The 14471-nt window shown below is 38.3% G+C and overlaps 1 protein-coding gene across 1 annotated transcript in view; it reads right to left on the reverse strand.

Moving 5' to 3' along the window:
* The window catches only part of EIF3A (eukaryotic translation initiation factor 3 subunit A), a 38997-nt gene that overhangs the window by 21693 nt on the left and 2833 nt on the right, over positions 1 to 14471 (reverse strand). The window contains exons 2-8 of the mRNA XM_047701676.1: positions 9799 to 9989; positions 9480 to 9616; positions 8925 to 9088; positions 7003 to 7202; positions 3984 to 4192; positions 2182 to 2353; positions 4 to 108 (exon numbers count right to left, since the gene is read on the reverse strand). Of these exons, the coding sequence (XP_047557632.1) occupies positions 4 to 108; positions 2182 to 2353; positions 3984 to 4192; positions 7003 to 7202; positions 8925 to 9088; positions 9480 to 9616; positions 9799 to 9989 (1178 nt within the window). The remainder of the gene's footprint in view (positions 1 to 3; positions 109 to 2181; positions 2354 to 3983; positions 4193 to 7002; positions 7203 to 8924; positions 9089 to 9479; positions 9617 to 9798; positions 9990 to 14471) is intronic.

The following is a 14471-nucleotide window of genomic DNA, read 5'->3' on the forward strand; positions in this document are numbered from 1 at the left end:
TACCTTTGTGACTCTCTCACAGAGTTTTAGTGGGTTAAATTCTACTTCCAGCCAATTGTAAAGGTCTTTCACTTCAGGGACAACATACTGTAGTACGTTGAATCTGACCTATAATAAACAAAAGGTTTAATTTGCTGAAGGAAATATTCCAACTAGATTTCCAACTGAACTGAGTATAAGTAAGAAAAATAGGGGATTGGAAATCTGGAAAACATCTGAAAAATTGGCCTCAACTCTCTTTAAATTCACCAGAAGAATTCAAAGGAAAACTATGTTTGAGTCTCTAACCCCAAATTATACATCTACAGTTAAATGTCCCCCAAGAGTTTAGTAAGGATATAAAAACTCTAAATCAACATGATCAATAAAATATTTACGAAGACAACTCATGTGTACAAGCTAATTTATTACCACTAGTAAGTAAAATACCACAGCTTACAAGTAACTGCATTACACAAAAATTACCTTAGCAACACTACCCATAATAGCGCCAAACCAGGGGGGGGAAAAAAGTACATATAAGATTTTTTTTTTTTTAAGATTATTTATTTGAGAGAGAGAGAAACATGAGCAGGGGGAGGGACAGAGGGAGAAGCAGGTTCCCCACTGAGCAGAGAACCAGAATCCGGGCTTGATCCCAGGTCCCTGAGATCATGACCTGAGCCAAAAGCAGACGCTGAGTCACCCAGGCGCCCCAGTAAGATGTGCTTATACAAAAATGATCAAAGAAAAAACAGCTACATTCAACACATGAGTAAGTCTCACAAATATAATGCTAAGAAAAAGAATTTAACGTATTGCATATATACAGAACTGAAATCTCATACAAAGTACACAGGCAAACTAGTATGTGGTGTTACAAATCAGGGTAGGCTATTGGGGGGATGGGAAGCAGTGACTAGAAACCACCTTATGAGAATTTACCCAATTACATTTAGGATTTACATTCTTACACGGCACTAGAACTCAGCTAAGTATGCCACTGCGTAACATTTCTTAAAAGGAGACCAAAAAGTGGACTAATTTCATAAACCTCGAAACTGCCCTAAGTACATCTTACCTTACACCTAAGCTATAACCTAGAATGCATAATGCATGTGGACCTTTATCCTTCATATACTGGAACTGCCAACCAGCGACAGACTAACTGTAGGGACATACCAAGACCTGCAAGCACAGGAGTGTGTTCCCATACAGACCTACTTACTAGTCACACTGAGGCAAACAGGGGCGCCTGGGTGGCTCAGTGGGTTAAAGCCTCTGCCTTCAGCTCAGGTCATGATCCCAGGGTCCTGGCATCAAGCCCTGCATCAGACTCTCTGCTCAGTGGGGAGCCTGCTTCCCCCTCTCTCTCTGCCTGCCTCTCTGCCTACTTGTGATCTCTGTCAAATAAATAAAATAAAAATCCTTTAAAAAAAAAACAAAACTGAGGCAAACAATGGCAGGTCCTATCTATGCCCACACATGAACACTCTAATCTATCCCCAGTACAAAATGCATGCATGACTAACGGTCCATACTTCTCTTTATAAATGCCCTTATTACTGAAATTAGCCGTGATGTAAGAATTCAAATAAAATTCTCCCAGCTCTAATTTTATTCCTATCAAGAAATTATTCTAGGGGCACCTGGGTGGCTCCTGGAATCGAGCCCTGCATCAGGCCCTCTGTTCAGTGGGAAGCCTCCTTTTCCCTCTCCCACTACCCCTGCTTTTATTCCCTCTCTCGCTCTGTCAAATAAATAAACTCTTGGGGCGCCTGAGTGGCTCAGTGGGTTAAAGCCTCTGCCTTCTGCTCAGGTCATGATCCCAGGGTTCTGGGATCAAGCTCCACATCGGGCTCTCTGCTCAGCGGGGAGCCTGCTTCCTCCTCTCTGCCTGCCTTTCTGCCTGCTTATGATCTGTCAAATAAATAAATAAAATAAATAAATAAACTCTCTTAAAAAAATTATTCTAGATTCGCCATTTAGCATCCCTTCCCCAAAGACGAAATATGCTAAGATAGGCTCAGTCAGCTACTGTCCTGACATCCACCAGTACCCTTGCTATCAACTTCGGAGTTTAGCTATGGATATGATGAGGACTCAAGCTAGACCATCCATCAGAACCACCTGCCATGAATTATAAAACCTGACTGTAAAGTTTTCATTCTGAGCTGTAAGAATGCTCCAACTTATACCAACCATATCATTAATAAGGCCAATTCGTGTTGGTGGGGCTTGAAGACCTAGCAGTGTTGCAAGGCGACGTTGTTTCTCGACTATAATGCCGTCCATATCCAGAAGTCGAGCAATATCAGTACGCTCAGGAGTAATAGGGATAGAAAGAGTGGCCAAAAGGACTCTGGTAGACATTCTGGAGAACAAAATTACAAATCTGTTAAATTTATGTTAACTGATTTTAAAAAAAAACACTTCTTAACTGTCTGGCAAGACACACGAGAGGCAGAACACGTATACCGTACTGGTGGACCATATTCATCTATGTTATTCATCAAAACATGAGATGAAGAGAAACGGACTGTGCTAAAACGAATACCTGGGAGAAGCAGACCTTCACCCACCCACTTACTACTGTCAATATTTGCCGGCTACAGAAAGAGACTCTGGGGGCGCCTGGGTGGCTCAGTCATTAACCATCTGCCTTCAGCTCAAGTCATGATCCCAGCTTCCTGGGATCAAGCCCCACACTGGGTTCCCTGCTCAGCGGGAAGCCTGCTTCTCCCTCTCCCACTCCCCCTGCTTGTATTCCCGCTCTCGTTGTCTCTGTCAAATAAATAAATAAAATCTTTAAAAAAAAAAAAAAAAAAAGACTGGGTTTAAAATGTAGGTGAACATGACTGGGGGTTGTGGGATCGAGCAAGGACTCATGGTGGGGCTACATCTTAGCTTCCTTAGAACACAAGAGGGAAGTCAGGCTGAACTCAGAGCACTACAGGACATTAAGGATAGTGGGCTCTGGAGCCCAAGGGTCAAGGGTTAGAATATCAGCCTCACCAGTTTCAAGACTGGAACCTAAGGCAAGATACTTAATTTTCGGAGTCAGGAGGCTATTGTGAAGATGAAGCAAAATAATCCATATAGAGTTAAACAGCCTAATGTTTATTATCATAATACTATTATGATAGCACTTTCTAAAGGGATATTCTGTACAGATGTACCTTAAGGAACCCAAGTTTGTTTTTTTAATCTCAGACATGGATTACATAAAGGACAGTGAATGGCGTAATGACCACTCTCCTTAAGAGTTTCAAAGAAAATACACTAGCAAAATTCATTTTGTTGGCTGCACGTATTGGTGTAAAGCTTAAAGAAAAACAATTTGGTGTACAAAATTCTACCAGAGGCCAAAATAACATGGTCTACCAATATGAAGAAAAAGTGTGGGTATGAGCTCCCTGAGTCCAACCGAAACATAATAAAAAAAAACAAACATGATTAAAAGAAAATAGGCTGCATGTATTGTTGAAAAAAAATAAAGTGGTCTTTAGACTGTTAGGTTATAGACCCCTTTTCTATATTTGAACACACAATCAGTTTTATTTTATAACTGGAGAAAAAGTGACCTCATGGCAGCATTTAATTTTTTTTTATTTTATCCTAAGACTAGACTTTAAATACCCTATATGGATAGAAAGCTCATATCTTAACACTGTCTTTCCTAATATTCGATTTTCTCAATCAGGTTTACGGCAGAGTTGGTTATCAGACAAAAGACAATTACTTGAAGACCAAGAATTCTACCCGAGAACAACCATGCCTGGAGACACTTCTGATCTGGAGCAGTGTACAAATCATACCAACACTCAGTGGGTATACCAGGGATGGTGCCAAACATCCTAAGGGCAGTCCCCACGACAACAAATTATCCAGCAGCCCCAAATGTCAATGGTGCAGAAGCTGAGAAACCCTAACCTGAAACCATGCCATTTAGTAGAAGGTATTTATTTCATAATTCCAGTATTACTTGACTGTAACATTCTTACCTTTGCATCTCTTCTTGTGTAAGATTCTTTCTCATTTCTCTGGATAGATGGTAAAGACGATGGAGAGTAGATGCATGAAAAAGAGCATTTCCAGATTTCCAAAACACAGTTGAGACTTTATTATAATAATTTGCCATCAACTGAGGTTTAGGTGGTTTTTTAGACAAGGTGAACAGTCCATGAATATCTTCCACAGCTTTGAATGCTTCCTAAAATTAGTAGTATAAATTAGCCACTGCATTCTTTTTTTTTTTTTCTTAAGATTTTATTTATTTATCCAACAGACAGAGATCACAAGTAGACAGAGAGGCAGGCAGAGAGAGAGAGAGAGAGAGGGGGGAAGCAGGCTCCCTGCCGAGCAGAGAGCCCGACGCGGGACTCGATCCCAGGACCCTGAGATCATGACCTGAGCCGAAGGCAGCGGCTTAACCCACTGAGCCACCCAGGCGCCCTAGCCACTGCATTCTAAAGAAACAAATCTAATTCAAATCTCCTTACTCTTTATGAAATCTAAAACACAAAATACTGAATTACAGGGGCGCCTGGGTGGCTCAGTGGGTTAAGCCGCTGCCTTCGGCTCAAGTCATGATCTCAGGGTCCTGGGATCGAGTCCTGCATCGGGCTCTCTGCTCAGCGGGGAGCCTGCTTCCTCCTCTCTCTCTCTGCCTGCCTCTCTGTCTACTTGTGATCTCTCTCTGTCAAATAAATAAATAAAATCTTAAAAAAAAATACTGAATTACAAAAAGTAGAAAGCAAAATCCCTTTATGTGTGGTTCGTTTTATTCACCTGTAATTTAGTACCTGATATATTTCAGAAAACTGCCTTGATCACAAAAATACTAAATCCTTAAACTTCTTCAAATTAGACAGAAGAGACTTAGGAAGAAAAAAGGGAGGGGGCATTGCCTTTCAGCCACAACATGACACTCCACTCAGTCCAGTTCAAGATGCTAATGAACTTCAGCACTGGTGCTCATAACCTTTTAAAGTAGATAAGGTATATCTGAACATGTGCCAACTAATAGAACAGAGGCTGTTGCTTTCTTTGTCCCTTTCTTGGTAGCAAGGGTGAATTTTAAGAAGATGCCAGATATCTGTAAGGATATATATCTGCCCCACAGAGAATTCTGTAAAATTCAATTTTATTCGTCTTTCTACCAACCAGCCCCAGCCTGAAGCCTGACTTAACTAGATTAGCTAACAACTATCTTGACAACTTTGTCAATTGTGCTTTAATTTGTAAGTTATTTTTAAATCCTATTGACTGTCCTGAAAATGTTTCAAAATATACTTTAAAAAATATTATATGCTTACAAATTTTTCTGTAACAGATCATTTTATTGATCAAATGTCATCCTCCTTTCAATAGATTCTTTTTTTTTTAAAGATTTTATTTGTTTATTTGACAGAGATCACAAGTAGGCAGAGAGAAAGGGGGAAGCAGGTACCCTGCTGAGCAGAGAGCTGGATGGGGCGGGCCTCAATCCCAGGACCCTGAGATCATGACCTGAGCCAAAGGCAGAGGCTTAACCCACTGAGCCCCCAGGTACCCCAGATCAATGGATTCTTAAGGATAAGGGTGGAGTCCATTGCAAAGGGGCACAAGGGAGTTTTGAGGAAATGTTTTACATCCTGATTACGGTGGTGACTGTTTTTCAATTTTCAGGGTGAGTTTTGCGGAATGTCAATTACACTTTAATAAATGTGACAAAGATTTTTTTTAAGTGCATCACTATACTACTTGGAAAAATGTGTAAGAAAAATCTGGAAGGACATAAAATACAATATAGAGGTTATTTCTGAGTAATAAGATAAGGGGTGATAGTTTCTTCTTTTTACTTATCCACTTGTTCTAATAACGAGCATGTTTGTCTTCTATAGAACCTCTTTTTCGATATTTCATCAGGCAGTGTTTTAAGGGTGACCCTACAGAAAGGAAAATATTTTGGAGAGCAGGAGATCACAGTTTCAACTGACAGAAAAACCACCAATCTTCTTCCTCTGTAATTTCAATTAGATTTTTTCTTTGGTCAAATATTTAAAAGCTTCAAACAGGACTACAAAATCATGTGAAAATATCTCTATGGATGGGCGCCTGGGTGGTTCAGTGGGTTAAAGCCTCTGCCTTTGGCTCAGGTCATGATCCCAGGGGCCTGGCATCAAGCCCTGCATCGGGCTCTCTGCTCAGCAGGGAGCCTGCTTCCGCCCCCCCCCCCCCCCCCCCGTCTCTGCCTACCTGTGATCTCTCTCTCTCTCTCTGTCAAATAAATAAATAAATAAGATCTTAAAAAAAAAAAAAAAAAGAAAAAAGAAAAAAAAGGAAAGTATCTCTGTGGAATCCTTAACATAAAAAGCCCAAGTAGTTGACAAGTCTCCCAACACCACCGAGGTTTCCAATGTAGGCTCTTCCCCACAGGTATACTAAGCCGAAGCAACACTAAGAAATCTAGGAGACAATCTACTATAGTGTTTCTCCAACATCCACAGTAAAGGGACAAATTGTTTTTTTAAAGCTTCCAACCTACTACTGCCAATATTTTTATAAATACAGCAAAATTACAAAAATAAATTGAAAAGATAAGCTTAGTTTTCCTAAACAGAGTAAACACACACGAAATTACCATGAAACTGCTACCAAAAACAAAACAAAAAACCCCACCCTTAATAAATGTATATTCCCCTCTGTAATTATTTCATCCTGGAGCAGTACATAGTTCACAGACAGACACTGAACCACACTTTGAGCAGCAATGAGAATAAACTGTTTTATATGGAAAGCCACCCGGTCCAAAGAGATTACCTGATTTGGCTCTGATTTCACAGCAGTCAACTAGAACCCATATCCTGAGACTGCCTGCCCAGAACTCTTGGTTATCCACTAGACAATCTTAAATTCCTCAATTATCTACTGAAACTAACCAGTAAGTATCAAGATGAAGATACTCATTTACTCACAAGGGAAAAAAAAGTAATATGGGTTATTATGACTACAAAAGACAGCAAATAGTTCAAAACATACCTGCCATAATTCCATACTGATAGCACTGTCCAACTGAACAAGCCTGGTTTCCAAATGCATGGACTGGCTCTCTGGATTATTAAGATTGATTGCTGTACTCTGGTTATGGTGACGTTGAATCTGTGACAAGTGCATTCTCAAATTGTCACACAGCTTACGGAATTCCGCCTTACGGGTGTACTGGAGGCAGAATTTGAAAGCTACAAGCATAATTCAAAGATATGTCAGGTACTTTCCACCATCACCAAGTATCTGAATTAGTTTTATTTCGAATATTACAATCAGTTATTTTAACAAGATTTTACCAAACTTATAATCAGTCTTCAGAAATCATCAGTCAATGGTCACTTCATCACATGTCCTGACCATCTTTTGGACATAGTCCTGGCCTAGAACTAGAACTTGGTTCTGGTGTTCTAGAAGAGTTTACAAACGGGAAGCCATTGAAATTAAAGTGTAGAAGGGACTCACCTTTCAAAGATCTACCACTTCAAATCCTAAAGGAACAAAAAATTCTAGCCTGAAATATAAAGAGTCTTGCTATCAACAAACTGCGGGCTTATGGTAACCTGATTCAACTGTGTACATAGATGTGTACCTTAACTACTTGCTGTACTAAAATAATTTTCTACCATCGTTTTTGCAATAACAACTGTTTCAGAATTCCTTTGCTCTTGGAAAAAAAAAAGAGAGAGATTTCTATTTCAATAGGCCCAAAACAAAGGGATGCAGCTTAACTTCAAGTTAACATTTATATCAACAGTTATCAAAAACCCCAAATGTTCTTATGTTAAATGAAAATTCATATATGCTAGCCATGTAAGCAAAACAGAACACAGGTTCTAATACTCACAGTAAAATATTCTTAAAGTTACTTACAACTTGAATAAACAAATGCCAATCGTCCCCAAATTGCAAAGAATGGCAATACAAGGTTGTATTACGGGCAAAGTAAGAAAAAGCCAAAGCCACTCTCAAGTCACATATATTCCATTCCTATATAGTTAAAAAGCTGCATTAACAGCAAGTGACAATAAGGAAAAGAAACAAGATTAAGAAAACAGACTTCGTATAGTTCAGGATTCAAAGTACAGTTAATCCTTAAACAAGGGTTTGAACTACATAGGTACACGAACATGTAGATTTTTTGGTACAGTACTGTAAATTTATTTTCTCTTCCTTACGATTTTAACACTTTCTTTTCCCTAGCTTCCTGTTTTAAGAATCCAGTATATAACATATGTAACCCACAAAATACATGTTTATCAACTGTTTATGTTACCGATAAGGCTTCTGATTAACAAGCCAGTGGTAACTAAGGTTTTGGATAGTCAAGTCACAGGTGGATTTTCAATTGTGCAGGAGTGGGGGCAAAGGGGTGTGTCTGTCAGCACCTCTAACAACCCACCCCTCTAGCTATTCAAGCACTATTTGTATATGCAGGGTAACAACTGGATACTTTCTAGGACTATCCTGACTCATCAAAATCACTTAGTTCTATATTCAGTTATACTGTTTAAGAAAATAAAACTATGCATTTTCCAAGGAATCCTAGAAGTTCAAAGCTTAAGAAGACCTTAGAAATCCATGGCATGGTTGAGAATATCCAACAGTGAAATCAAAAGAAGAACTCAAGTTTATCAGAAAGCAATCAAAAAAGTTCCATTTATGGTTTTAGTCACCCGTAAAGTCCCAAAATGACTTTGTCTTTCAAATATTCATGAAGTGGATTTCATACAGAATTACCCTAACAAGTAAAACAAATTTCTTATAGTCACTTATTTAATATTTAAATGAACGCCAATCATCTTTCAATAAGAATAAAAACTATAAAGTACTGTGGAGACAATCAGGTTAACTCTGTCCATCTTTTGCAAAATATTTTCCTAAAAGTCAACTTTTCAAATCAGTTTTCATCTTACCTTGTTGGGCAATATCATGGTAGAGACGCTCTACTCTAGAATTGTTTCGAAGAAGGTCCAAACACTGTCTATAGGATTCCCAAAGGAACTTCACCCATGGAGTTAAAAGCAGTCTGTCAGTACGATCCTGAGTGTCTTCACCACTTACAGCACTTAGGAGAACACTTTAAAAAAAAAAAAAAAAAAAAAAAGGCATTTAAAAAGTTGAAAGCATTTTCGACAGCATTTCCTACTTTGTTCTATGATTAAAAAAACAAAACCAACAACGGTCAATATAAAAAAGTGCAAATTCTTCCTGCAACTGGGGATGCACTGTAAAGCTGTCACGCATCCAAGCATCTGAATCCCCAACACATATTACAACCATTGAAATCAGTATCTGCCTCTATCTGAAGATTTTTCCGTCTTACAAATTTTGAATAGTATGGTTTTGTTACTATACATTTAGAATTCCGAAGATAAGCGTTCTAATGAAAATCTACACCTCAAATGAGGATGATGGAGACACATGTGAAGAAAAACTGAGAAAATGTATCAGCAACTGAACCTCCACACCTCTCAGGGGTTTGAATATTATCCAGATCTTCTATGTCCAGGACCATCTGCTGAGATTCTTCTTTGGCGGCTTCAGTTTTCTCCTCTGCCAACTTCAAATAAGCCCTAACAACATCCTCTAGAGATTTGATGTTCACCTAACCAAAGAGAGAGAGAGAGAAAGAGAGCAAGGAGCCTTAAAACACTTTCTCAACAAACCATGAAATATTTTAAGAGCAAACTTTAGGATATAAAACATACTATAACTCTGGAAAGTAAATGCCTCCGAAAGTTATTAAAAGCACTTCCTAAAAAACATAAAACCCAGCTCGCTTCATACCTGTTGACAAATGTTCTTATACTGGTATAATCCCTCTTTAGCCAAATGGCTCTTGCGAAGATCCACACAAAGTTCCAAGTATTTCAACATAATCGGCTCATGTATCTTTTGCCATGTTCTGTGTTTCTTACTTTTCATAACATCATAAAGAACATCCAAAGCAGGCTGCTTTTTGCCAACCTCAAGAAATTCTGGAAAAATAATTCAGGAAAATCAAAGTTCATTATGTATACTATTTAAAAGTCTAAATCTTGCTTAAATTTGCTATTTTAATTTCTGAAGTCACTACCATCTCTTTAGATCACGTTTATTTTTGACATCTAAAGCCACGCCAAAATTATCTGAGTTAAAGAAATGAAAAACTGGTACTATCTCAAAATATGGTCTACAGATAAAACTGGATTTCACTCAATTACATTGTACCAAATGTGTTCTAAGTTCCAGAAATTGAAGTCATGAGGGGAAAAAAAATCTCTCCCCAGCAAACACCATAAACTCAAGTCTATCTTCACTCACAGTGATCTGGCTGAGGAAATTTTTACTAGTTCATGCTAAGACTCCAGGCAGAAAAATCATTAAACTGGCAATTTGACAGTCAATTAGATTGACTCTGTTCCCTTTAAGATCAACTGACTGTTTATGTGGGCCTACTTTTAGGTTCTCTATTCTGATCACTCTATTCCAACGTTTTTAGTCTTTTGCTAATACCTCACCATCGGGATTACTATAGTCTTCAAACCAAGTAGTGAGTACTCCAACTTTGTTCTTCAGTATTATTGGGCCTACTAAGTCTTTTACCTTTCCATATAAACTCAGAATTAGTTTGTTAATATCTATAAATTAGCTCACTGGAATTTTCATTCACATTTTTTATTTGATTTTGAATCTACATATCAAATTTGGAAGAATTGACAATTTAACAACATTTAGTCTTCAAATCTACGGAATAGCTCTCCACTTATTTTTCCAGTGTAAACATGAAAAAAAAAATATTAAGACAAACCCCAAAGTAGGGGGACATTCCACAAAATACTTGACCAGTACTCCTCAAAACTTATCAAGGTTATCAACAAGGAAAATCTAAGGAACTGTAATAACAAGGGGAGGTGTCTAAGGAGATCTGACAATTAAATGTAATATGGTATCCTAGAAGTGATCCTGGAATTCAAAAAAGGACACAAGGAAAAGCTAGAGAAATGTGAACGAAGTATAGGCTTTCATTAACAATGTATCAGCACTGGCTCATTACTTGTAACAAATATAACAAAATGATATACAATATCAATAGGCTTGGTTTATATGGAAACACTCTGTACTATTTTTGTAATAATAAGTCTTGAACTTCTAGAATTAAGTTTATTTTAAAAAATAGGGGTGCCTGGGTGGCTCACTTAGTTGGGTGCTGGCCTTTGGTTCAGGTCATGATCCCAGGGTCCTGGGATAGAGCCCCTTATCAGGCTCTCTGCTCAGCCAGGAGAGAGCTTCTCTCTCTCTCTCTCTGAAATAATTAAATAAAATCTTTTTTTAAAAGTTTATTAAAAAATAAAGTTTATTTTTAAGACAAAAAATTTCAGAATGCATAGCAAAAAATATATATATACTTATGAATTTAGTACCACCTAAACCTGAAGGCATCCTGCATATGGCAATATTTCAAAATCCAGTTCCCATTTCAGGTTTTATGTATACTGCTCATTTTGAAATTCAGTCAAAGCAAAGACTCCTCCATCACATTTTTTTTTTTTTAAAGATTTTATTTATTGACAGAGAAACAGAGAGCACAAGTAGGCAGAGCAGCAGGCAGAAGGAAAGGGAGAAGGAGGCTCTCCCCCAAGCAGGGAGCTTGATGTGGAACTTGATCCCAGGACCCTGGGATCACTCCTGAGCCAACGGCAGCCACTTAACCGACTGGGCCACCCAGGCGCCCTCCAACACATTATTTCTGACAAAGGTTAAAATTTAGCCTATTTTTTTTTCTCATCTTTTATTTTCCTATGCACAAAACTCAGTAAATGGATGGCAGGGAGCAATCGAACCTAAGTCATCTCCTTATGTCCAGCTTAAAAATCAGTAACTGCCAAATTGCACACAAAAAAAATCTTTCCACCAACATTTGGAAAGTAATTTGGGGAACCAAAACACTAGTTTACACCATTTTTAAAAAAGGTCTTAAACACTACATTTCCACTGTTAAAAAATCATTCTTTTCGGGGCACCTGGGTGGCTCAGTTTGTTAAGCGACTGCCTTCAGCTCAGGTCATGATCCCAGAGTCCTGGGATCTAGCCCCCCACCTAGGGCTCCCTGCTCAGCGGGAAGCCAGCTTCTCCCTCTGCCACTCCCCATTCTGTGCTCTCCTGCTCTGTCAAATAAATAAAATCTTAAAAAAAAAAAAAAAAATCGGGGGTCCTGGGGGGCTCAGTGGGTTAAGCCTCTGCTTTCTGTTCAGGTCATCATCTCAGGGTCCTCGGATCAAGCCCCACATCGGGCTCTCTGCCTGCCTCTCTGACTACTTGTGATCTATTAAAAAAAAAAAAAATCTTTAAAAAAAAATCATTCTTTTCCTTGTAAGGAAAAAATCTTTAACAAAGAATTATTTTCAAGAGTTAACACCATACAACATTATAAACCATGTAACTGTGCTAGGAAGACAACCGGCAGAAATGTCCCTTAGCTGGGAGTTTTACTAGATCTACAGATTCAGTAATTCTCTATTATTTCTTCTCCCAACTATCCCATCTTTCAGGAATGTTGCTTCTGAACATTCCTTCCAGCAGGACAACTACAAACAAAACTCCAACTCTGGTATATTAAGTTTGCAATGAGATAAATCACAAAATACACAGAAATAAGTATCTTTACACAGTAACACATGTCACCCCATATTATACCAAATCATATTTTTTTTAAAGATTTCATTTACTTACTTGACAGAGAGAGAGATCACAAGTAGGCAGAGCCCCAGGCAGAGAGAGGGGGGGGAAGTAGGCTCCCTGCTGAGCAGAGAGCATGATGCAGGCCTCAAGCCCAGGACTGAGATCATGACCCAAGGTGAAGGCAGAGGCTTAACCCACTGAGCCACCCAGACGCCCCTCAAATCATATTCTTCATATGCAAATGAAAACAAACCCTTCTACAATAATTCAAGTCAATGTCAACATTAATCCTGGCAATATGGCGAAAAGTACATTTTCATTTGAGTCCATTTTATTACAAAAAACAAACAAACAAACAAAAAAACAACCCAAAACAAAAAACAACTCTCTAAGAGGAAACAAAAATGTAATACAACTAGATACCTTGTTAGAATAATAAGCCTTTCCTGGTCTAAGGGGAGGACCTACCTATCTTCTTCCTGAAGCATACCTATGCAAGGTTATTTTGTAAAATCCAACAGTACCTCAGGTGTTTTTAACAACTATTTAACAGAAAAGGTTTCTATCAGCCAAAAATTTGGAAGTAAATGTTTTTAGTTAAATTTATCATTCACATTATAAATACCACAGCAGCAGCACCAAAACAATCTATTGTATCCAATTCCCAGTCTTACACTGAGGATTTAGATCTTTTAGTATTCTATATAAACACTTGTCAAAATGCCTGTAACACAGAACAGGCACAAAGAGTTAAAGTTGAGAGCTGGCCGCAGCCTGGTGATGACAAAATAATAAACTGTCTAAAAATAATTCCCCTACCCAATCTCTTATTTTTAAATAGGGGAGTGTGATTTTTTAATGTCACTCTAAAAAACTGGAAATCTTGTTTAGGGACAGAAGCAAAACTAATTTTCGTTTTTTTAAGATTTTATTTATTAATTTGTCGGAGAAAGAGGGAGCATGAGCACAAGCAGAGGGAATGGCAGACAGAGGGAGAAGTAGGCTCCCCTCCAAGCAAGGAGCCGGATGTAGGACTGGATCCCAGGACTCCAGGATCATGACCCAAGCAGAAGGCAAACGCTTAACCAACTGAGCCACCCAGGCATCCCTAAAAGTAATCTTCACTTCCTAAACAGCCAATCAAAATTTATGATTCCAAGTTCCACTTTCAAACTCTGAAACAACAGGTTTAAAGAAACCAAAGCAAATGTACTAAAAAAGTATTTTTTAGGACACCTCCACCAACACCAAGAAAAAAAGCAAACATGGATACCAAGCAAGGATGTTGTTAAAGGAAAAAAATGGAATGGGAACAGATATCATGATAATCCATGAGGGGTGAGTTCCAGTCTTTACCCTAATTTACATACTGGGAGAATTTAGTTCCTCTTAATTATCTAGTAAGGAAAAAGAAAGTGTTTGAGGCTAGAAAGAAATACCACACATTAAAGGATCTATTGCAGTGTTTTTTAAAATGTTCGCTTCCCTCATATTCTTGAAATAAAGATTAAAATCTGGAATTATGAACTAATACTCGGAGGATAGGCATTCTGATCTTACCTTTCAGACACAAGGACAAACTGTATCTATCCTAGAAGATAAAGTTTAGGTCAGCCCTTCAATATTACTAGTTGATGTGTGCTACAGAACCCGTGGACAAGCTACAACGTTACACAATTTGTGGGTTTAATGACAACTTTATAAATCACTGGTAGAATCTAAACTAAAAGGCTGTTACAAGATCAGAAGCAACTAATTCCATACTACTGACAACATAATCTGGAAAAGGGGCTTTCTCC

Source organism: Lutra lutra, chromosome 14 (assembly GCF_902655055.1).
Source record: "Lutra lutra chromosome 14, mLutLut1.2, whole genome shotgun sequence".
Classification (NCBI taxonomy): Eukaryota; Metazoa; Chordata; class Mammalia; order Carnivora; family Mustelidae; genus Lutra; species Lutra lutra.